The 25,253-nt window shown below is 41.4% G+C and overlaps 1 protein-coding gene across 1 annotated transcript in view; it reads left to right on the forward strand.

Moving 5' to 3' along the window:
* LOC125437562 overlaps positions 1 to 25,253 on the forward strand; it is a 178,156-nt gene that overhangs the window by 128,933 nt on the left and 23,970 nt on the right. The window contains 1 exon segment of the mRNA XM_048505244.1: positions 21,221 to 21,400. Within this exon segment, the coding sequence (XP_048361201.1) occupies positions 21,221 to 21,400 (180 nt within the window).

The raw sequence follows: 25,253 nt of genomic DNA on the forward strand, positions 1-25,253 counted from the left end.
CCAGACTCCAGACGGAGTCTCTCCTCTGCTGCGTTCTTCTCTTTGCTTCACTTATTGACCCACGTAAGCTCGCCTGCAGCTGGCCTCGCCTCCTGGCTCCGGAAAAGGAGTCTCTGTGTGTGTGAAGGGAGGGGCGGAAGAGCTGAAAGTCGACTCAAGCTGAGAGTCGACTGCTGGCTGCAACCCACCCCTCCTTTTTTGTTTACCTTCAACTTCCTTCACAGCCTGAACTCTGTAGAAGAGGTGCTGCTGGCTGCAAGTCTGTTTGCCTGGCAGGGCAGGGATGCTGACGCCTGAGCGGCCGGCCGGTGAGGGGGGAAGGGGGAGGGGCCAGGCTAGCCCTTAGCAACCCCTTCTCGGCACTAAAAAAAAAATTAGTAAGTACCTCTCGGGAGCCGGCTGCATCCCACCTCTGCACGTGACTACATCCCTCGCATGCCCCCCACGTGACTAAACGGCCTCATGCCCTGGGCAGCCGCCCATCCTGCCCAATGGACGTTACGCTAGTGCTGCGTACACAATAAGATTGTCTCATCTAGATTAAAACAAAGGTCTGATGATCTACTGCCAAACTAGGTTGCCATGATGAAAATTAAGGTTGCTTACACTGAAAAAAGATAAGGAAGATAATAACAAAATGAATTCTGTGGCTGCTATGCCAATAATACTCACATGTGAGAAAGAACAGGAAAGGATTGCAAAGTAAAGGGGCAAACCGCTCTCTGAAGAGCTGTGCAACTATTTCTCTTTCCTTTTCCCTGTGTCATTCTTTAGCTGTACTTACCATGGTGTGGGGAAAGCTTCTGCTCCAAATTAACAGAAAACTTGTGTCCAAAAAAGTTTTATTTGAACAGAGACGTTGAACATATAATTGTATTGTCAAAAGTTAAGTAAGGGCTATTTCCTCTGAGTTTGGATGTTATGAGGTCCCCAGAATGCTTGTGATGGGGAGATTTACTGTAACTTCCAGCAAGGGGTTCCAAATTATGCACTCAATCATTAAAGTATTCATTTATTGAAAGTAATAAAGTAATCATTTATTAAAAGCTCAAGCTGACAAATTAACCCAGTCTAAGTATCAACTTGAAGACAAGGGAAATCCTATTAAATTCATTTCGCATATAACTTTTATAGTTTTAATGACATCACAGCATTCCTAGGGAAGAAAAAATATATCATCCAATCAGACAAAAGCAAGTATTGATGTATACATACAGCTTAGTAACTTTATCTAGCATCTTGCAGCTGCAGGGAGGGTTAGTTAAATTTCTACACTGTACCTCCTTATCAACACTCAAGGACAGACACAGACCAGTTCTGCCTAGTCTTCTTTAGCAATTAATCTTTTAGAAAAGCAAAGCCAGCAGAAAACTGTTAGGGTACAAGGTTCATTCTTAGCCAGAGAGGGACCTAGCAGAAAATCAAGTGGTTCTTTTAACCAACTTAAAATTCACTCGTATTTGCCTGTTCCTTGTTTTTCTGAACTTGTCAAAGGTTGTTTTATGTCCTACTAAAATCAAATCTCATCTCATCCAGGTGAAGGTCTAATTTCTTAGTCTGAGTCAGGATGATTAAATACATGCTTGTGTGTGTGTGGCATCAAAATGAAGTTATTTTCCTTGCTTCATTACCAGACAATCCTAAATTGGACATCCAGCAGCTGGAGTTGGACTAATAGGTTTCCAACCTGAGCATTGATTTACAATATCTAAGAAATTAAAACAAAAATTACATGGATTTTAATTGGTGACAGAACAGTTTCTTTTGCTTGGAAAATCAAGTCTGTAGCAGTTCGTTCCCTGCAAAAGGGGCAGTGCAAATTCTACCCTCCTTGTCCATCCTGTTCAGTTCAGCCACAATTGCTCATGCCTCAAGGTAGATTTTCTATTATAACTATGCTTAAGGGAGTCTGGGAGAGGGAACCCGCCTTCATCTATTGGGCCTATGAGCCTGGCCAGTGTTTAAGGAGATGAGGAGTAACTTAAAGGAGTAGTTGTTTAGGGAAGTTACTTGTAAACCTCTCTAAAGTAACAGAGATTCCAAAGTTTGTAGTTCCTAGGCTCAGAATATGAACTGCTGCAGTTCATAACGCTTGCATTCAATAGTATTATAGCCACAAATTCTTCATCAACTTACATCTTAATCTCAGCCACGGATGAACTCTACTTTTCTAATTTTTGCTACTTCTCCAGTGGTGGCAACATCTTTCTCTTACATTTAATCCCTCATGGTGATGACCAGGTGGAAGATTTCCTTTTCTGCTGCACTCTCCTCCCTTACATGATGGACTGAACGTTGAAAGTGCCAGGGAATCTGGGAAATATTGTTTCACTCAGTGATAGGACAGTGTGGTTGGAATGCAAATTAATTCCACTAACTTTTTAATGTCTTTCAAGAAAGAGATGCTACAACTGGAAATATCCAGGAGGGTTTAAGAGATCAAGGATGACAGCTGCCACTGCTGGATGGAATATCTGTTTGTGAAGTGTCTCATGAGTTTGGGCAGTAGCATGATTTTGGCAGACAGTCTCTCCAAGGCACAGATTGACGGTCCTCACCACTACTTGCCTTGGTATCTCTTTTGTTCTTTGAACAGAAGCAAGTGCACACACTTTAATTCCCTCTTTAACCAATAAATGCTCCTGAGATTTAAAGCATCTTAGATCCAATTAATAATAATGCAGACAATCAAGTGGTAAATTTCCTGTACTCTTTATCACTTCAAACTACAGGTAAGATTTTGCATTCTGTGTGTATGAAGAAAAAAATTGAAGCAGCACCTCCTCCCTTGTGCCTGAAGTAAAACTATTTAAAAACATTTTGATTAAAAAAATACCACTAGTTAATCAGACAAACTATTTAAAGAGTCTGTTAATTTTCATAATAAGAACATATCAGTAACCCTTACAACAACTGCAAAGTAGACCAGTTCTGTTATCAACCTGATGTTGCAGAAGAACAACTGAGATTGATTGGTAATGGTTTGCTGAAAGTCATGGAGGGGTGGGTAGGGGTGTACATGACTGGGAAGCAAAGGTGCACTGGGAAGTTTGGATGGCCCTGGAGCAAGCCAAACTGAGTGGCATTTGCTGCACTAGGAGCCTAGCCACATTCAACTTAATATTGACAACCTAGACTATTGTGTACAGTTCTAGAGACCTCACTTCAAAAGGGATGTGGACAGAGTGGAACAGGTGTAGAGGAGAGTGACAAGAATGAACCAGAGCCTGAGACCAACCCATATGAGGAAAGGATGAGGGAATCAGGAATGTTTCGTCTGGAACAGAGGAGACTTAGAATGTTTCCAGAACATTTTCAACCCCCTCCAACTTATCACAATGTTTATCCACACTCACCTCCTTCAAACGTCTCATGACCGCTGTAATGTTTTGAATTTTTTTTTGCTTATTCATTGAAATAGTGCTTTGTTGATCCATTGATTTTTAATAGTTATTATTAATTTTATAATAACTAGAACAAAACTACCACAAAACTACCAAACAAAAACAAACACAAAAGTGATCCAGTCACTCTACCCTCTACACTATACATACAGAAACTGCACATAACTATTTTGGCTTCCCATCTATCACCCACTGCAAAAATTTTCCATACTATATTAACATTCAATTAATATCAAAATCCAGAAAGCTTTAAAATCTTTGTCAAATTTCATTTCTAAAGACAAACATATACAAGCCTGTCTGCATAATAATCTTATCTCCCCAACTTATTTTCAAAATTGAAGACTTATATATAAAAATCCTTCATTCCGCTTTAGACATCTCTCCTGCCATTTTATATAATTAAACCTAAACTCCAACATTTCTCTATTACCTTAATATCTAGCCTTTTAATCTATTTTATCAACTTCAATATTTCAATGGCTAGGTATTTTTAGGTAACATCTTTGTTATTGTTCTAAAAAATTCCTTAGCCATTACAATAGAAGTGATTCTCTGTTGTTAACCATTGTACCATTGCCCTCCCGTTTAAACCAGGTGAATCTTATCTGTTTCTTCTTAAGAGCTTCGGCTAAAAAAGCATAGTTCTTTCTCTTTTGCAAGACTCTCAATGATATCTCATTCATTATGATAATATCCTTATCTTACATCTTGAATGGTGATTTTCAATGAGTCACTAGAAGATAACAAAGCCCTGTGGTTTTTGATTATTTGAGTTAACTCTGTAGACTTTCTTAATTTTTGGTTCTGTTTTTTTCTCTTCTATCTTCAAAATATCAGCCAAAGCTAAGGCATTTTTTAAAAGATTCTCTTTTGAAGGATTCTATTTTTCTGGTACTCACCTTAGCCTTAAGGCTTTGTCTCTAATCTGATATATGAGGGGAGGTATGGCCTGGTGATGAAGTTCAAGTTCCATTTGTGCACAGTACTGGAAATATCCCAAGTAAAGAACTGGGAAATATATAAGCAACAATGTCTGAATTATTAAAGGAGTTTAAAGAAATCAAGAATGATCTTTTAAAAATTAGACAGCTGGAATAAGACTTAAAGACAACAAAGGAGGAGGTTAAAGATTCAAAAAAAGTATTAACTGTGTTGAACCATTGATTTGATGCTTTGTAAATCCGTTTAATTGATGCTTTGTTGATCCACCTAAAACAGGACGCCCCCCCCCCCCCAATGACAAAATTGAAGAGGCAAGCAGGAAAGGAATGAGGTGAGGGATGCAAAAAAAGGCAGACTGGGCACCAAGGGGGAAGTTGGCACATGGGCATTGAAAATGACCAGGCTTTTCCACAATAAAGAAAACATTTCAAGTATGACCACTCTGCCACTTTGAAACATTTTTTAAAAAATACACCATTGTAGAAGTGTTTTCAGAAATAGAGAAAAAGTTGCTTGGAAACATTTCCAAAACCAAAGAAAAATAGCGAGGAACTCCATGGAAATGTTTTATTTTCAGGCTGAAAACATAAACGACGTTGTTACTTGAAGTGGTGGGAGTCTCTCCCTTTTAGAGTGGGGAATTAGCGAGAGCAGACTCTTGACTTAGCAAAACATTGAGCAAGCTTGAGAAGTCAACTTTTTCAAGAAACTCCAAGGGTGAGCGAATGAAGTTTAACATTTTTTATTAAGGGATAATGGGGGTACACAAGCACACAGTAATCAAAGCAGCAGAATGCACACAGAGTCCTGAGATATAAGCAGTTGTGAGGGGATAGATCTGGAATAGATAAGGGAATTGGGGAGTAAGGGTTATAGTTACCTGATCTTAGAGTGGAATGGTCTGATGAACAGAACTGAGTGGCCCACGCTTAGCTTTGGAAGAACAATGCATTGTAGAACAATATCACAGACTGCAAGATGTCTAGATATATTGAACAAGGACTACTGGGCAAGGGAGCTACTTATCGGGGAAAAAGGACTGTCAGGGTTATGCTGTGTGACCCTTAATTTCCCAGGACAAAGAAGAGTACTGCCTTTCTGGGGAAAGAGAAGAGACAGACATCAACCTTAATGGTTGGGTTGTTAATCTAATGGGTTGAGGCATCAGTTTGATGGTCCAAGATTGGGTGTACCTGCAAGGGAGAAGGTAACTGATGAAATTACAGCTAATGCTAATGAGAGCTAAGCCCATCACACTAATGAGATGGTCATTTAAGGTATTAGAGGAAGAAACATTGGGTTAAGACAACACTGGACAGGAACACTCAGGGCAAACACATTAACATGTCCTTTGTCTTTGCAGGGGTGTGTGGTCCAGGGTTGGAGGTGGGAACACTCTCCAGGGCAGGGGCATTGTATTCTTTTAATCCTGTTAGGAAGGGTGTAAGAAAGGCGCTTTGCAAAGCAAAGGTGGCAAGGGCAAGTCCAGACACAGTTTTTACTTACTGTATGTCCTTGTGGGTTCAATGAGCCAATGCAAACAATGGGCTCTCCATTTTGGTACTACAAAGTACCCCAAGAGTTGGCAGAGATGGGAAGAGACACAGCTGTTTTAAAGCAGGGTTCCCCCAACCTACCATAGGTCGGTCTGATAACAAAGTGTGCAGAAAATGCCAATGACAACCAAGTTTTTATCTGCTCTCTGTCTTTTAAAGGATCTTTGCATTCTGTTTAGTGTTTGAGAGTCACCTGATCATTCAAATATGTTCAATAGATCTACATTATATTCATAAGAACATAACAAAAACTATGCTGGATCAGACCAAGGCCCAGAAAGTCTACCAGTCTGTTTACACTGGCCAACCAGGTGCCTCTAGGAGGTCCACAACAAGATGTATAAATAAACAGCCTTAAAAGTAAATAAGAAAGCTTGAAGAGGCCTTCAAATAAGAGGCCTTAAGATCACGGCCTGAAACATCTGCTTTCCTCCCTGTTTTCTTTCCCATTCAGCCTGGTGAAGAATTCTAAACAAGGTTGCCAGGTGCCAGCTGTCCATCAGTGAGAGACTAAGAGGCAGGGATATAGGCAGTGCTGTCATATTGATGAGGGCATTTTTGGGTGCACTGGGAAGTGACATCACACTATCCTAGGATTCAGCAAAAACTTATTGTATTCATTTATTTTAATTTTATTTATACCCCGCCTTTCCCTCAAAAGGGAACTCAAAGCAGCTTGCAGAGTTTTTGTCTCCAACATTTTATCTTCAGACCAACCATGTAAAGTAAGTTAGAATGGATTTAGTATTGATATGTATTGATATAGTGCTGCTGTTATTGTTACTGGCAAATTATTAGGCTTGATGTGTTTAAGTCGCCCTCTGTATTTGTTTCTTATTTTTTTAGTTTCATGTATTCTATTCGCATTTACTTTGTTCGAATGTATATTGTTTTGCTATGTTGTTAACCGCCCTGAACCCTGCAGGGAATAGGGTGGGGTATAAATCTAACTACAAATACGAAATACAATGTGAGTGTGTGACTGAACCAAAATCCCCCAGCAATCTTCCATGGTAATGTGAGGATTTGAACCTGGGTCCCCTAGATCTTAGTCCAACAGTCTAACTAAGCCATGCTGGGTAATTAAAGACTTGCACACTGTTTTTGTCCTAATAAAGGGTATTATAGGGATTTTGTCCTAATAAAGGGTATTACAGGGATTTTGTTTTTTAATTTGGTTGAGCACCAGTGTAGCCATCTGCAACTTCTCTCCATATCAAGATTATTTACACTTAGCCCAAAGTAGCACCATTGTGATAGCATAAAAGTCACTGTAGTTGGGTTAATGCTATTTCTGTTATTGAAATATTTATACACTGCTTTTCCTTTCCATACAAAACAAGATACAGGTCAGCTAACAAAATGAAATGTCTCACTGGATGGATCAAACACAAGATGACAAGGGGAAAAAAATAAAAATCATCAACAGTTCAAACAGTACATACTTCCAAACAGCTAAACAAGAATAAACACCTCCAAATTCTTTCTTAAATAACATGGATTTACAGGTTTTCTAAAAATCATCCTTATGAGTGTTTCCTTCACACCCCCAGAAAGATAATTCTATGTGGGAAGATATGTTAGTCTGTAGCAGCAGGAGTCCAAAGACTAATAAAATTTATTTCTGACTGAGGAACACTTATTAGGAATATTTGTGCCTCCAGGTGTCCCTGGACTCAGGGTTTATTCTCACAAAGAGAAAGACATTGAAAGCACAGTAGAGTAGGAGTACCTGTGTATAAAATTGTGTATGAATTAGTATTTGCTGCCTAGTGTAAAGTGCTAAGGACCATCAGATGGATCCCAACATTTGTTGCATGATGGACCATGATACAGTGGCCAGTCTGTGGATGGTACTCACAATGAAGGAATGTTCCTCTTCCTGTCATTCCATGACAAAATTGGCTCCAGGAGCCATTTGTTTAAGCCATTCCCAGAATGCTTTTGCAAAGTGTGAAAGAAATGCTAAGGCATCCATTTGTTGATTTTAGTCCATGCTCCCAGGCTAACTCTGCTCTATAAGGAGTCCTGATCATTATCTGCTGTCTTCTTGATTTATTCCCCAGCCCCAAGGCACTGGAATGGATGCATGAAGAGCATGTTTTGAAATGAATAAATGATGCTATCAGCTGTTCTTTGGATCTGTGGTTATTTTGAGAAAAAGCCTTCATGACATGGCTGAGACAACCTACAGAATGAGAACTACACATATTTGTGTTGCAGCCATGAGCATTTTAAGCCTACTATTTACTACAAATAATAGAGCTAATTGCTGTTGTCTTTTAAACAGCTTTGGCTAGGTGTTCTGATCCTTAAGATCTTGAAATGGTTTTTACCCTCCTCAAATACCTGACATTTTTTGCACACACATACACACCATCTCTTAAAACTAACGAACCTCTAAACTTGGATTTTTACAAACATAGGCCTGTTCCGCACAAACCAATAAACACAGGCGTAGGACACACACAAAAAGTTTTGGAGGGGAACTTCACAAAGATCCCGCCCCTAAAACGAGTCTGCCCTGTGTTATTTCCCACAACCCCATTTTTAAAGAAATTGCTAAAATAGCGAGTCTTTTCAAAAATCCTGGGTTGCAGCCGCTCGCAAGCGGACGGCCTGGCAGAATGCACTTGATTCGCCTGCCTTTTCCTTTAAATTTTATTTTCGTGGCTTACATTTGCATAGCTACACAGGTGGAGATGGTCATTTTGTGAGACATCAGCATGGCTGTGGGGGTTCATTTGTGCATGCCTGCATAGCTACGCATCGTTGGGAAGTAAATAAAAAAAAATAGACGTGTCTCCGTGTGAAAGCAACCTGGATTGTTTCTGTGGGCTCCAATTGCTGCCTGCACAGATGCATGTGAACGCGAAAATTGGAAAATGGGTTACTTTATTCTGACTGCAACCCGCTATACATTTGCTGTGCAGAAGGGGCCATAGTGTGGGCATTCATGGTCTCTAAAAGCACTGCAGCATTCTTTGCCTATGGTGGATTGGCGACTGGATGTAACAGGGAACGTTTCTGGTGGGCCACTGCCATGAAGGGCCAGAGGCAGGCAGGAATAAGCAGAACTACCCCCCCCCTTGTTTTTGTAGTGCTTCAGGAGCCACTAAGCTTAGAGCTGGCCAAGGGTGCCAAATTAAGGGCACCTTCTCTCTTGTTGTTTCCCCTTGCTCTGCCACCAGCTGTTGGCTGGAAGCACTGCAGACCATTCAGCCTGGCTTACTCCTGGTCTACTTTCACTTGTCAATTCACTCCTGATTCCTGCTATGCTACTGCATTTATCATGAGCCTTTGTATACAAAGAACAGAAGAATGCAGGGTGCCAGGGCAGTAATAAGCTAGGGGTTCAGTCACAAGAGTGATTAAAACAAAGAAAAAGTAAATGTAATTTTATTGCCAAGCCGTATATTCTTTTTCTCTAGATGTCCTTTATCTTGACCACCGCACCAGCCATCAGGGACACTCTGTAAACTGATATCCTTTTATGTTCTTTATAAGGAAATGTCTCTAAATTACAACAATCGCTACAAGGAGTAAACACAAATATGGACACATACTAATTAATTTAGAGCAGTGCTTCCCAAACTTTTGCGGGCTGCCGTCCCCTTGGCTCCCAGGCAACATCGCTAATGCCCTCCCCCCCCCCACGCATATGAACATCTTTGCCTCCCCCTTTGCCCCCCCCCACACGCATGTGAACATCTTTGCCTCTTTTACTCAGAGAAACCAAGCCTAGAATTCTGTAGTTGCTTAGCAGCAGCTACTGAAAGCCTGCCCTCTTTCTGATGACTTTTGCTGAGCAACAGGTAAGGTGTCAGCAGACGCCGTGTGGCCCACAGTCACCTCATTTTAAAGAGTGGATAAGACAAATAGAAGCACTGTTTTGTTTATGGATTACAAATAGTTCAGGAAATTTTCTTCTGCCCTCTACATTCAATTCCTTTTATTCTCTTCAATACTCAGGATGTAAATCTATTGTTTGTGGATGTTTGTGGATTGGAAGAACGTTGAGAAATCTTTCCACACCTACTTCTAGTATCTTTGTGTGTGTGTGTGCAGTTTGTTTTGTATTACTTAACTATTACTGAATTTAAAATTACAGTGCAGTCCTACACGATAGACTTAGACTGAAGTAGCTCTGCATTGGATTGCACTGTCAATGAATGTACTAGGGTGTTTTAACCTCTGTCATTTACAAGATTATTCTATATGAAGTAGTGAGATGCTTTATGCAATTGTTTTACAAATTAATTTTGTCTCCACTTCAATTTGAGGGCTTGCGCCACAGAAAGTTTGCAATAGAACTCAGTCCACTTGATGCTTTTTCATGGACTTATTATTACACTCAGCACTGAGTCATATGTAGAAAAATGAAGACAGCAAATAAATAATAAAAACTAACAAATTTATTCTGGCATAAGATTTTGCAGCTCAGAGCCTACTTGCTCAGATGTATGAAGTCCAAAGTCATTTTCAGTCCCTAAGTTCAATGGTAGTGTTGGCACTATATGTGACGGTCCTCCAGATACGAGTGATCACTACTTTATCGAAACGGAGCAGCGCGCATGAGATTGTGTGTATTGAAAGAATTGTGTAGCATGTTCTCCCCATATGTGTGGTAAAATGCATTAAGTAAAAGGGGCTCACAAGATCTCTCCACCACAATACATTCATTAGTCTTGAAGGTGTTATGAGGCGTTCAGTTATTTGGCTGTAGTAGACTAAAAAATTTTTCTTTTTCTTTTTTTGATGCCATCAGGTCACAGCTGATCTGGTAAAATTTTCAAGGCAAGAGATCTTTGCCATTGCCTTCCTCTGCATCATGACCCTGGTATTCCTTGGATGTTGCCCATCCATATGCCAACAGGGCCAATCCAGTTTATTTTCTGAGAACTGATGAGATCAAGCTAGCCTGGGGTTATTCAGGTCAGAACAAACATGGCTATCCCTCTGGAATTAGGTTTTCCCCTCCAAAAAGACTTTTTCAGCTGGCTGTTCTGATGAAGATGTGTTAGAAAGAGGAGGTACATGTTCCCTGCAGTTTTGGCTCTGTGGCTGGTAGGTGGAGCTAAGCACTCCTTCCTTTTCGCCATTGCCCCAGGGCCCTATTAGACAAAACATCAGGGGATGTTATGCTGTCAGTCATTGTGTACTACCTCGAAATCTTGCAGTGGCTCCTGATCAGAGTTATGCTCTTCTCAGTCAATTGATGGGCTCAGAAGGGCATAACTCTGCTTAAGATGGCACTATTTGTTATCTCTTAAGCCCCAGTGCTGAATGGAAAGAATTGGGAGGGGGCGGGTAGCTACACCGAGGCCACTTCAGGGCAGAAGATCACGTGTGTCAGTTGAAGGCCTTTTATGGGTTTTTGATGAGCTTAAACATTTAAGCTGATTTAAGGCTTTAGACAATTTAAGTTTTCTGTGTGGCAAGGTTTTAGTTCATATTTGTCAAAGTCTTTTAAACGTTTTGGGAGGAAAATATGCTTATTTTGTAGAGCTGTCAGAGAAAGCACTGGTAATTCATTAATACTTTCTTTTTAATCAAATGAATAAAATTATACTGTCTCATTATTGGTGTTATTCTGAGATCAAATGAAGATAATTTTTTCACTTGAATAAGCAGTACAAACTTGCAAGAAGTTATTTATGGAATTATCTTCATGGCATTCACTCCTTCCCAGAGGCTGTGAGGTACAGAGGAGGTCTCTGGGCTACACGTATCCTGTTGTCTTCAGTGTTCTGTCTATCCAGTGAGGATGTTAGAATAGTAGTTTTAATTTTCATGGCTGATGCCTGTAAAATATTAATTAGCTGCTTTCATTGAGAGGCAAAAAATGAATTATCAACAGCTGCATAAAGTATCCATAGACAATTGGATTAAAACAAAGCATTTGTGCAAAAATCTCATTTTCTTCACTCTAGCTGCCAAAGCTGATACATTTTTAAAAATCCCATGATACTTCCAAAAAATATTGACGTTGACCTCCAACAGGTCCCTGGGGAAATTTTAGGATAACCTGTGAGGTCAATCGACATGCCCTTGCTGACCAGAAATCCAATCAAGAATAGAATGTGAAAGACGTTCTTCCTTGGATTAGAGGTGGAATAGTTGCAAGAGAGAATGCAGAGATGCTGACAGAGTCAGCTGGGCTCTTGCCTGGGGATAGCCCCCTGCTTTCATTTTCCATTTTCATCACTGGCCAGAAGATTGAACAAGATGCCATGCATGGACAGTACAAGAGATGCTGCTTTCTCCTAGCCTTTATAAGCATAGTATACTTGTCTTTGGTATCCATAGTCTGCTGAAAACTACACGAGAGACGGGGATCCTTAATTTTCCTGTGCAGCATGTTATTCTACATTCTGTTGTAACAAAAAACTTTCTTGAAATGTGATACCCAGATCTGAATATAATATTCCAGCTGTGAGCTAAACTATGTGAAATGGAGTAGCCTAAGTTGACTTCCAGCATGCTTTAGTGGTTAAGAGTGGTGGACTCTAATCTGGAGAACTGGGTTAATTCCCTATTCCTCCACATGAAGCCTGCTGGGTGACCTGAGGCAAGTCACAGTTCTATTCAAACTCTCTCACCCCCATGTAACCTCAGAAGGTGCCTGTTCTGAGGAGTGGAAGGGAAGGCCATTGTAAGCTGCTTAGAGACACCCTACAGGAGGGGAAAACAGTATAAAAACCAACTATTCTTCCCATGTTTTGGTTCTATTGTCCTTTCTCTGCTTAATGGCCTGGACCTTTAGTTAGGGACTCCTCATATAATCTTTAAAAGTTCTTGGTATTGCTTTCCAATTGTATGTCAACATCAAGGAAAATAAACTTTCTTTTTTCTTTTTAATCATTTACTGCATCAGTGTAAATGATCAATTTAGTATTTTTTCTAATTTTGATGTTGATGCATAATTCCTGGTTGACTGCAACTTTTCAGCCTGTTCCATAACCTTAAACATTGGAGCCATTGTTTCTGTTTTGTAAAGACTAGCTCTGGGGCAGTAATTTGGCCTGCCAGTAGTTCTGTGATGTGACACTGGCATAGCTGTCATGGTGGTTGGCATATACCCCATCCTCAGTGATGACTCAGCAAGTCATAGTTTCAGCTTGTTATGGTAATTTTATGGTCCTCCTATAGAGCAAATGTGTATGTGACTAGGGTTGGAAAAACCATACAAAGAAAGGGCTATACCCATTATTTGTAACAGTTACCCTCCTTCCCCATTAAGATGTGCGGGGAAACCTATGCAAATTTGTTTGTGCCACATCTAGCTAGATCCTGAAAATCCATACTGAGAGTTTCCCATGAATGGATAGTGCAGGGCCGGAGTGAGGGGGAACTGTGTCCAGGGCACGCGTGCACCCTGTGCCCCTGCCATGCCCCCAGAATGCCACACCACGCCCCCATACCAGCGCACGCCCGGTGCGTCACACGCATCCCTGCCCCCTTGGTGCTATGCCACTGGGATAATGAAAAGACTAAAGTGAAGTGAAATATTTGTGTTTCCTATTACAGGGATTTATGGCAAGTACAGCCATTTTGATGTAACAGCAGCTCCTTTTGTACAGAAATCACTCCCTTGAATTTGTGGATTATAGCTGAGTCGCCTGCATTCCCATCCATCTGTATGGATGCATTCATATATTAGATATAAAATTGCTTTATGCATATGGTAGAAACAGGGATGATTTTTAGCCCTTTGCAATCATGAATAACATTAGCAATGTTGGGACATTACAGTGGTATGTTAATAGATTAACAATGTAGTCCAATGAAGAGTTACTCCAGTCTTCAGTGATTGCAGTGGACTTAGACTGGAGCATGTCTGCGTAGGATTACACATTAAAGAGCAAAAAACTAAACAGAAAGGATGTGTCCTAAAACAGCCTTCATCCAGGATTCATAAGCTGCAGAGAAAAGGCGCATCTAAAAAAGTATTTTGATCTCTTATCTTTTTAAATATCGCCTTGAGCTTTCTCTGTAGCCTGCCAATTTAAGAGGCAATTATACTGAGGTGAACTGCTTCAGACAAATGGAAACTGATGGAAAACTATGCATATAGATGTATAGCTTTGCAACCTGCATTTCTTTGCATATGAACAATTGACTTAAACTAGAGTGGCTGTTACTTCTTCCTCTTGGCAATATTTGTTCTGCTCTTGCTTAGAGGATCTCATGCAACAATTTCTACTGTATCTTGTTTATATATACTTTTTGACATCCAGTAGTAAATCTACAATTGCTTAGAGAAAACTGTAGGGTTTCAGTTGGGTTTTTAAAGGCCCAGCGAGCCAATTGCAGCAGCTCATTGCTCATTAGCAACAGCTGCTGAAGAGTGAAGATGCCAATGAGCTCTTGGCACCCCTGCTGGAAGAGTCCAGAGTTAGCTTCAGTGACACACATGTTGCATCTGGACTGCATTTTGCCATCTGGAAACCTGGTAGAATAGAGCTGCCAACCTTCAAGTGGGGCCTGGTGATCTCCCAGAATTAAAATTGATCTCCAAACTACAGAAAGCAGTTGAGCTAGATAAAATGGCTGGTTTGGAGAGTGGACTCTATGGAATCATACTCAACTGAGGTGCTTCCCCTCCCCAAACTCTACCCTCCCCAATCTCCATCCTCTAAATCTCCAGGTGTTTCCCAACCTAGGGATGGCAACCCTGCTGGTAGAACTAAGCAGAAGGGCCTCTTCTTTTGGTTGACCTAACATAATTGTAAACAGTAATGAGTGACAAAAATGTTATATATCACTCCAAGTGATATAGGAAATCCACAGTCAGGATTCCCTACTTTAAAAACAAATGACAAAAGCAGTCTCAGGCGAGACCTAGACTAGTGCAGGGTGGACAGAGTATCTGTTTCTTTCCCCGCACTGTATTTCTGATTCTAATATTTGCTCCTAAAAAGAAAAGTGTACATAAACCATATACAGTTTCTGCTATGGGCCAAATAGCTGCTGTAGAAGGGCAACATGTACTGGGAAAATAGTATAGGGGGGAGTTAAATATCCTCTCTCTGGGCTGTGACCTCAGTTGGAACCCTCTCCCCATCCCCTGCAGCTGGTTTTGTTTTTAGAAAAAAAACCTCAGGAAATCCTGATCCCAGCCTTCCCATATAATGGGGCTTTCCCCACTTACCTTCTGCTGCGCGCTACTTCGGGAAAGTAGCGCGGGGGTCCAGCGGTGCTCCCCACTTGCAAGGGCGGCAACCATGCAGCCGCCCCGTTGCTGCCGCTCTTGCACCACCTCAGCGCGCGTCATTCCTGGCGCTGAAGAAACGGTACCTTTTGATGACCCCGTGCGGAGGTCGTCGTGGGGAACCCCGAGAGAGCGCCAGGAATGATGCGCGCTGAGGGGGCGCGAGAGTGGCGCGCAGCAGAAGGTGAGTGGGGAAAGCCCCAATGAATTATTTGACCCTAATATTAACTCTTTCCTTCTGTTAACCGCAGGCTAGAGTCACCAGAGTCACTTCTTGGCCACCACCAGATCCAGATGAGAAAACTCCAGGGGATGTGGGGTTCGGCCCTGCGGAGGACAGAGACCTCAGTGGGATACAATGTCATTGGGTCTACCCTCCCAATCATCCATTTTCTGCAGAGAAACTGATCTCTGTATTCTAGAGATGAGGTGTAATGAGGGGATTCCCAGGGTCCATTGGGAGGCTGGCATCTCTACCATAGACCAATATGGATTACACTTTTTCACATTCAGATCTTATTGAATTGCTAAACCTATAGTAATCTTTCAGACTGCAAATGCTGGCTCACAGCTCAGTGTTCCATGCCAGAACATATTACTGCACATATTAAATTAGATGCCAAAGAAAGGGTTCCTTCTAAATCCTGTCCCCAATGCTAATTTTGTATGACTTGTATGTACCTCAGTAATGGAAAGAAGAAACACACACAGCCTTATTAAATTGCGGAGTGTGCTGCATGAGATAAGATAGCCTTGCTGAGGGATGCCAGCTTAATATTGTGGTTTCAATTTTAGAAGATTGGAGGAGTCTTTCTGCTGGAGTATTGTGGCATGAATCATTTGCGCGCAGAAGAATTGTGCAGGCCTTGTAATGGGAACCCTGATCAATAGCTAGCAGCTAGCATGACACCATCACAGTATCTATTGTGCATTAAATATGCTTATATCAACAAAATTTGTGATTTGGAGGGAGGGGAAGGTGTTGCTTGGATTCCCTTCACAATCAATGCATTTGCTAGGGCTATCCATGTTTGGATAGCCTGTAAGAAGGGGGTAGCAACAGCATGTTGCCTGTGTAATAAACTGGCTGCATGGAAAGGCCTTCATCATGTGTCTAATATTAGAACACTATATTAATTTATAAAGTACCTCATATATAAGCTCTTCTTTAATTAAAAAAGTGGACCCTTATATATACTTGCTATCCATGTCATGTCTTTCTTTTGAAATGTGCTATATTTTTTAGATTTTTTCCCCTTCATCATTCTCTGATGCAGCTTAAGTTATTTTTGTCTCTGAGATTTAATTAGTTTATGGCATGATGGTATGATTGTATGACAAAACAGGTTTTCTGCAGTACATTCATATTACCCTTGCTAACTGAACCATGAAAGTGAAGCAGAGGAAATGGCACCATTACAGTTCTCTGATTAACTGCAAGTGTTAATCCCACATTTGGTAAAACCTTATCTGCATTTAAAAGTTAGAGGAGTGCAGTATGTATCTTCCATGTTAAGCTTTTAAATCCTGCTGGGGATCTCTATGCAACTATATTTAAGTGTACCACATTTGATTTTTTAAAAAGCAGGACTGAAAAGGATATGCCCATGGGAAAAAGGACTGCAGTAAAAATTACTCTTCCCAGCTGATTTAGGCCTTTTCCACACATGTCATTTACAACATATCTTGCTGCCAAATGCTATATTTTTTCTTTGAATTCCACACATTTCCCCCCCCTTCTTTTGCTTCTGGAAACATTTTCCTTTCATTTTCCCTCTGTTGTTCTCCTGAACACTTGGCCTTTTCTGAACAAGTTATTTGCAACGAATCTTGGCACCAAATGCTACATTTTCTTTTTTGAATTCCACATGTCTTTTCCTCTGTTAGGTTCTGGAAACATTTCCCCTTCATTTTTCCTCTGTTGTTTTCCCAAGTACTTTTACTGCAATGTCTTTTTCCTGCTCACTTCCAAGCCAGCTTCCTTTGAGCTTGCAATCACGGAGGTTTTTATTTCTCCCCACTACCAAATGCCAGGCCCTTATTCACACCCCTGGGTAGTCACCCAACCTCCTCTTTAGCCATTTTCTCCTCCCCTTTGTCCTCCATTTTTGACAGGATTTTAACAAAAATCTCTGTCATGCAAAATTGAGGCAGGAATAAGAAGCAAGGGTGATTAGATCAGCTTTGTCAATTTCACATAGAACTTGTGATGTTAACATTCAGACACAGATATACAGGAGAAGGGTCGATAAGATCACCTTTGTCAATTTCGGATAGAGCTTATGATGTTAACATTAAGGCATGGATACACAGAAGCAGGGTTGATTAGATTAGTGTTGTCAATTTAACATAGAGCTTGCAATGTTCCTTCAGGTAATGGTAACTGATCCACTCAAGCTTTTTTGCTTCCTTTTTGTGTAGTTCTTAGTAGCCAGAATGGAGACTGAGATATTTTTATTGCTGCTTTAAAATATAACTACCCAGTAATGCTAGTGCTCCTGCACAAAAGAAAAAGAAGGGGGGGGTTGTTCTGCATCATGGATGACATCCTAGCACTATTAGGAATAATACATTATCAGCAGTGTCATGTGGAATAAATGCAACTGAAGAGACAAAGGGAAAAACGATGGGAGGAATGGAGGTGTGCGGACTGATTTCACAGAAAATGTTTTCAAGGCACAGAGTTTGACCACTGGGAATATCTGTGGTAAGCTGTGCATGCAGAAAAGGCCACTTTAACCTCAGTTCGTAAACCTGTTTCCAAGCCAGCTTCCCTTGAGTATGTGATCATGTTGAAAGGGTCTTTATTTCTCTGCTTCACCAAACATCTGGCCCATATCCACACCCTGTGTAGTTGCCCAATCTCCACTTCAGCCATTTTCTCCTCCCCCTTCTCCATTTTCAGTGACATTTTAAACAATTCTCTTTGTCATATCAAACTAGCAATGTAATTTTGAGAAGGGTTGTTTGTATCAGCTTTGTCAATTTTGCATAGTACTTGTGATGTTAATATTCAGGCATAGATACAAAGAAGCAGGATCGATTGGATCAGCTTTGTCAATTTCGTTTCAACTAATAATGTACTGTTAGGGGAGAGAGCGATTTTGATGCAAGACGTGATTGCCTCACCAGTAGAAAACTGAGACGCTGGGGTGATTGAAAAGAGTACTGGGGTAATTGCTGATTATACTTGGGGACTGCTGCAATGATGACAGTGTTACTTCAGATCAAATTTGGCTGAAAATGTAGGTCTTTGGGAGGATATGTGTTTTTCTTCCTTCAGGTAATGGCGCCTGCTCTAGGAGTTGTTTTGGTTCCATTTTGTGTTGGTAGTTCCCAATAGTAGAAATGGAACTGAGTCATTTTTGAATTGCCACTTCAAAGTATAAGTGTGCAGTAATATTCGAATGCCTACACAAAAGAAAAAAGGGGTGAGGGTTGTATATCACAGATGACATCCCACCACCATCAGGAATAGCATGTTTTCTGCAATAGTGTGTGGAATTAATGCAATTAAGGAAGCAAGGGGGGGGGGAACCCAAAATGACCAGGTTTTGGAGTGGGGAGGTGTGTAGAATTATTTCACAGAAAATGTTTCCAAGACACAAGATTTGACATTGGGAAAATATTTAGTAAGCTGTATGTGCATAAAAGGCCTTAGAATCCATTGGAGTTTGATTAGACAGAAGCCCTCTTCAAAAGTTACATTTAAAACACACGCAGTCTGTTTACACTGTACCTTTGATTCCCTCCCCCCCATACATGCACTGAGTAACTCTCATGTTACATTCAATGCTAATAGAAACCTCACATTTATTCAAACAATGATCCCCAATTTTATTTGTAAAGTAAACATGCTCTGTTTCTTTCTTACAAACTGATTTATGCACATACATACAGGTTGTAATTTGTGAATAGACAACAAAATGATCAGGTAGAAGAAAATGAAGGATGAAGCCTGTGATGCTGTGCATGTGAACAGGTAGATGTTGGAGGAAAAGCAAGTGGGTAAATGAAGTGAATTGTTTGTTTGTAAAGATAAGTGAACCAATAAAAGACAAGGTCACACCAAAGGAAGGAGGCACTCTGTCTCATATAGCTTTAAAATTTCAGTACTTGTGTGTTTTAATCCCCCAACTGTAGCATGTCTGCCTCCCCCACCCCAGATGATCTTTAATACAGAAAAATAGGAGCGAGATTCCCAAACAGTAATAAATTGCCCTCATTCTTTGCTTTCATCCCTGTGGCATAATCCACTGAGTGTCTTAGTAGCACAGACACAGTGGACATTAATCAGAGTAGCAAAGAAGTGCTTGATGGATTGCCCCTCTAAGCTATAATGTGTTCTGGAGCAGCATTGGTGCCAGTGAAACACAAAGTCTGGGACAGTACTCATTAAGTTACCTGAAAATCCCCCTCAGGTTGATCCTAGGACGAGATCTGTCAGAAAGTGTGGTATAGTGGTTAGAAGGTTGGACTAGGACCTGGGAGGCCCAGGTTTGAATCCCAGTTGTGTCATGGATGACCTTGGGCCAATCATAGTCTCTCAGTCTAACTAACCTAACAGAATTATTGTGAGGACAGAGTGGAGGAGAATGATGTGAGCCACGTTAGGTTCCCACTGAGGAAAAAGGATATAAATGAAGTAAAATGAATAAATCTAGACCAATCACTTCACCCAGATACTTTACAAGCTGAGGGTAGGCAGGGAGGATTACACTTCTTCTAATGGCCACATTCTTAGCTCAGAGTATCTAAAAGCCTTGGGTGTTTACCAGGGGTGTAGCTAGGGTAAATGGAGCCCGGGGCAAAATCTGAGTTTTGCGGGCCCCCCCATATGGGTAGCGTCCCTCCCCCACCACGACCAAACAACATCTTTTGCATTCTCCTTTTAAATCCACCTTAAGGGAATACTCTGGGCTCCCTAGTTTAAACATCGTTGAAAGTGATGCTGTTTCAGGGTAGATTCCCCACCCAAACAGCATCATTTTCAATGTTGGTTATTGTGGGTTTTCTGGGCTGCGTGGCCGTGGTCTGGTATATCTTGTTCCTAATGTTTCACCTGCATCTGTGGCTGGCAACTTTAGAGGTGTATCACAGAGAGAAGTCTATTATACACTGTGTCCAGACTTCTCTTATAACAGACTTCTCTCTGTGATACACCTCTGAAGATGCCAGCCACAGATGCAGGCAAAACTTTAGGAACAAGATCTACCAGACCACGGCCACACAGCCTGTAAAACTCACAACAGTTGAATCTGGTTTTGGAAGCCTTCAACAATACTTTCAATGTTTTTTTTAATCTAGGGAGCCCAGATTCTCCCTTGAAATCCACTCCAAAGAGGGTGGATTTAAAGAGAGAACCTGGGGAAAATTTGAGGGTGCCTGTCAGGGGAGCAATGTTTAAGCTAACAGTGCCAAACTTTTAGGCTATCTTCAGGAGACTCTCCTGATGAAACCACCCAGGTTTAGTGAAGTTTGGTTCAGGAAGCCCAAAGTTATGGACCCTCAAAATGGTAGCCCCATTTACTATGGGGGATGGGGCACCTCTTTTGGGGGTCCATAACTGTGGACCCCCTGAACCAACCTTCACCAAACCTGGGTGGTATCAGCAGGAGACTCTCCTTATGATACCACCTAGGTTTAGTGAAGTTTGATTCAGGGGGTCCAAAGTTATGGACCCTCAAAATGGTAGCCCCATTCACTATTAGCTCCCATTGGAAACAATGGAGTATGGGGTCACCCATTTTGGGGGTCCATAATTTTGGACCCCCTGAACCAAACTGCACCAAACATGGCTGGTATCATCGGGAGAGTCACCTGACCATAGCCTGAAATTTTGGTGCTGCTAGCCTAAAAACTGCGCCCCCTGCAGGCCAAAAATGGAAAAAACTCTGAAAAATAGAAAAAGCCACAAGCGAACCTGCAATTTTTGCGCCCACCACAAGGGGGCGCCCGGGGCACTTGTCCCCGGATGTCCCCATGGTAGCTACGCCTCTGGTGTTTACCTGCACTTTATGATAGTCTCTTCCATCAGTCTCTCTCCTCCAGAAGACTACTTCATGGCTAATGTCTGAACATGTCTGGGTGTTCCGTTTCAGCTCATCAGTGATGGAGGTGTGGTCTATGCAGAGGCCCTCTGGGATCATGTCACCATGGATGACCAAGAGCTGGGCTTCAAGGCTGGTGATGTCATTGAAGTAATGGATGCCACTAACAAAGAATGGTGGTGGGGCAGGATAATGGACAGCGAGGGCTGGTTCCCAGCCAGCTTTGTACGGGTAAGGTTGTGTGTTTTCATTTCTTTGTATTAACATCAAGCTCTCTTTTTGGAACATTTTAATTAGATGAATGTTTTCTGCAGTTCCAGTAATTTCTAGTTTCCAGGATCTGGCACATTTGAAAATATTGAATCTGCAGCAGCCAGTAGGTATGTGGGTCAATTGAACCATCGCTATGTCTTTCTTCCTTACATGTGGCCAGCGGCAGTGAACTTGAGTGGTAAAGCTAGCATAGATTCTCCCTTGATATATGTCCGTGGTGGTGAACCTATGGCACTCCAAATGTTCATGGACTACAATTCCCATCAGTTCCTACCAGCATGGCCAATTGGCCATACTGGCAGGGGGCTGATGGGAATTGTAGTCCATGAACATCTGGAGTGCTATAGGTTCGCCACCACTGATATATGTCATTGATTGCACCGAAGGGGCTAGCAAGACATGTTTTTCACATTCCCTTCTCCTCTTTCCTCAGGTTGAGTGGGAGGAAAGGGTGAGAAGGCAGCCCATATTCAAGGGAAGAGGAGGAGCAAGCAGTATTTTTGTGTGTGAATGAATAAACAATTTATGGGGGTTGGAGATACAGCCTGTGTGAGACATCCTTATGAGAAGTAGTTGCTGTTCACAGCACAGAATTGAGCCATGTTTTCATATTTAACAGTGCTGCTCTTCTTTTATTATTATATCTTGCTAAAGTCCACTAAGGAACTAACTGCTGTATCAAAAAAAAATCAAGGTCACTCCCTGTCCTCGGGTTCATGATGAAAATTCCATTTTTGGATTCCATTCATAGAGCTGAACTGGTGAACAAATCTACTCCCTTTGCATTGCAATTAGTCATGATCTCAGAAGGGAACCACTGTGTTTAAAGGCTATGTTCCTTCAAATGCTAGTTGTTGGGAAGCAACATCAGAGGAAGACTTTGGCCACCACATCCTGTTTCTATGACTTATGGGGGCACCTGATTGGCCACCATGAGAAACAGGATAATGACTGTATGGACCTTTGGTTTGACCCTGCTGGGCTCCTCTTAGTTTCTTATGTGGAAATACAAAGAATCCTTCATTTTCCATCAGATTTGGTAGGTTGATCCCTGGATAGGATTTGCACTCAGTTTGATGGACACTGTTCTTCCTGAAACTATGAAAAGAATTGTGAATATCAAGCTTAAAAACCTCTTTGCCCTCAAAGCACCTTTTTTTACATAATATATGAAGCGTTTCTCAAACTGGAGTCAAACAGCCCAATCTGGCTCTAAGAAGAGGGGAACAGCTTCCCCAGTCACCTCCAAGCCCTAGCAAGCAAACCCACCTAGTGATTGCTGGGAATCAATAATCTAATTGGTTCAGCATCCCCAAGAAAGAACAGTTAGGGGTACCAACCTCCAGGTGACACCTGGCCATCTCTTGCTATTATAATTCATCTCCAAATGACCAAGATCAATTTCCCTAGAGAGAATGGCTGTTTTGAAGAGTAGATTGTGTGGTATTATACTCTGCCAATGGCCCTCCTCTCACCAAACCCCATTATCTGCAGGCTCCATCCCCAGAATCCCCAGGTATTTCCCAATCCAGAGCTGGGAACAGTCCTAAAATCATACAGCTGGAAGAGACCACAAAGGCCATCAAGTCAACTGCCTGCCATGCAAGAATACACAATCAAAGCATCCTGACAGATGGCCATCCAGACTCTATTTAAAAATCTCCAAAGAAAGAGACTACCACACTCTGAGGCAGTGTAACAGACTTTTCTCTGTGATACTCCTCTGAAGATGCCAGCCACAGATGCAGGCAAAACATTAAGAACAAGATCTGCCAGACCACGGCCACACAGCCTGGAAAACCCACAACAACTAGTTGAATCCTGCTGTGAAAGCCTTCGACCATGTTTGGAGAATGTTTGGAGAGTGTTAGGTTCCTCCCCTCTTCAACCCACCCTCTCCAAGCTCTACTCCCAGATCTCCAGGGATTTCCCAATCCAGAACTGGCAACCCCAAAAGGCCCATTAGTGGGGTACCAGACAGACAGCCTCCAGCTTGGGTGTTCCTGCCCCTCCTTGCTGCTCAATATGGCAGCGGGTGCAAAAACAGGGAAGAGGACAATGTTACGGCAACATCATTGAACAATACTCTAGGAACTTCCCCAGATCTTTGTGGCATTTACCATGTTGAGTGATTCTCCTACTCCTCCTGTCCTGTTCCCAAACCATCTAGGATTGCAAGTCTTATACCTAGTAACCCTAGTCATCAGTGTCAGGTTTGACATAGGCAGGCATTTCTGGCAATGACCAACAGACATGACTTGTGCAGTACAGTCCTGTTCATGTTTACCCAGAAGCAAGCCCCTCTGTCCTCACTCCCAGGTACATTTGCACCCTTAATCTTCTCTTTGATAAGCTGTGGCATGGAACGTGCATATATGAGAAGTATTTGCATGGATGAGAAAAGTTTAGCTCCCTTCTGCCAAACTCCTATAGTTTGATTGATTGATATCTCACCTCTCCTTTAAAAAAACACTTCAGAGGGTTTACATAACAAAAAGTAAAACAGTAACAAAAGATGCATACGTTTCATAAAATGGCAAAATAGAATAAACAGAAAACAGAGGCTCATCCGTATCTCATTCAAAAATTTAACCTTTGCTGTGCTGGGAAAAATGCTTATCCTTGCATTTTATACATGGCAAAAGAAATGGCTGAAGCAAAATGTTTGGTTAATTGTCTTTCTAGAATTTTCCAAATGTGTGCAAACTGAATTTCAGGAACAATAATTCTCTTCTTATGGGAATACAGATATCACAGTTGAAGGAGTTGTCTTGAAAGTTTCACTGGGAGAAAAAAAAATACCAGGAATGGATTCAGATCACTAGCTAAACCTGATCCCCCCTAAGAACTCTGGCTAGTTTGCTTGCTATTCTTGTTACAGTGCCATCTTGTGGTATTTCGAAAGACTTGAGAGCCCCTGCTGAAAAGCTACAAATGGATTTTGAACTCAGTTTCTTTTAGAATGTCATCTTGAAACGTTAGTGACATTTAAAGGAAATAGAAACATCCTGTAGATCACTGTCACATGATCATTAGGAAGGTAGAATTCGCTGAACACAAACTTCCATTTGAGGTATAAGGAGAAAGTCCCTACCAGTACATCTGTGTCACAGGCAAACCCTTCAAATCACAAGATCATTTCTCTGTATGTCAAGCCCGTTTTTCCTTCCTCGGCTAATAGTAGATTAGTGAGTATATAACAATGTTCTTGTTAATTGAAGGGATTATCTGAGCTCAACACTTCACCCAAACCATTAGTACTTTCAGAACGTAATAGCCAACAACGACTTTTCTCCTGTCTCAGTTAATTTCCTCAATTTTCATACTGTTAAATAATCTACCAACTTCTGCAGGTATTTAAAAAAACTTTGAGACTGAGGAAAATTATTATTTGCTGATGATCCCTGAACCCCTTCTCTCTAATAAAGTCACTGTGAAGCTGAGGAAGCTACTTTTCAGCTAGATACGGGCTAGAATGCTTTTGGAATAGAGGAAAGCATTTCATTCTTAGCATTTGTGCCCCACAGCACAACTCCAAATGGATATGTGTTTGTAAGGGATGATAGGCAGTAAGCTCTATCAGCATATAGACTCTCTAATCCCTTTCTCTTTTTCCTTATATGTTCAGAAACTTCATTTGGTTCCAAATACTATGGCTAGGCTATTATTAGGGGTTGGATACAGACACTCTCCTGTGTTGAAAGATCTCCACAGATTGTCCATCTGTTTCCAGGCAGAATTCCAAATTCTGGCTCTTTTAGGTCATATGGTCCTTTCAGGCCATAAATGGCTCGGGGCAAGGGCACTTGAG

This window comes from Sphaerodactylus townsendi, linkage group LG08, assembly GCF_021028975.2.
Source record: "Sphaerodactylus townsendi isolate TG3544 linkage group LG08, MPM_Stown_v2.3, whole genome shotgun sequence".
Taxonomy (NCBI): domain Eukaryota; kingdom Metazoa; phylum Chordata; class Lepidosauria; order Squamata; family Sphaerodactylidae; genus Sphaerodactylus; species Sphaerodactylus townsendi.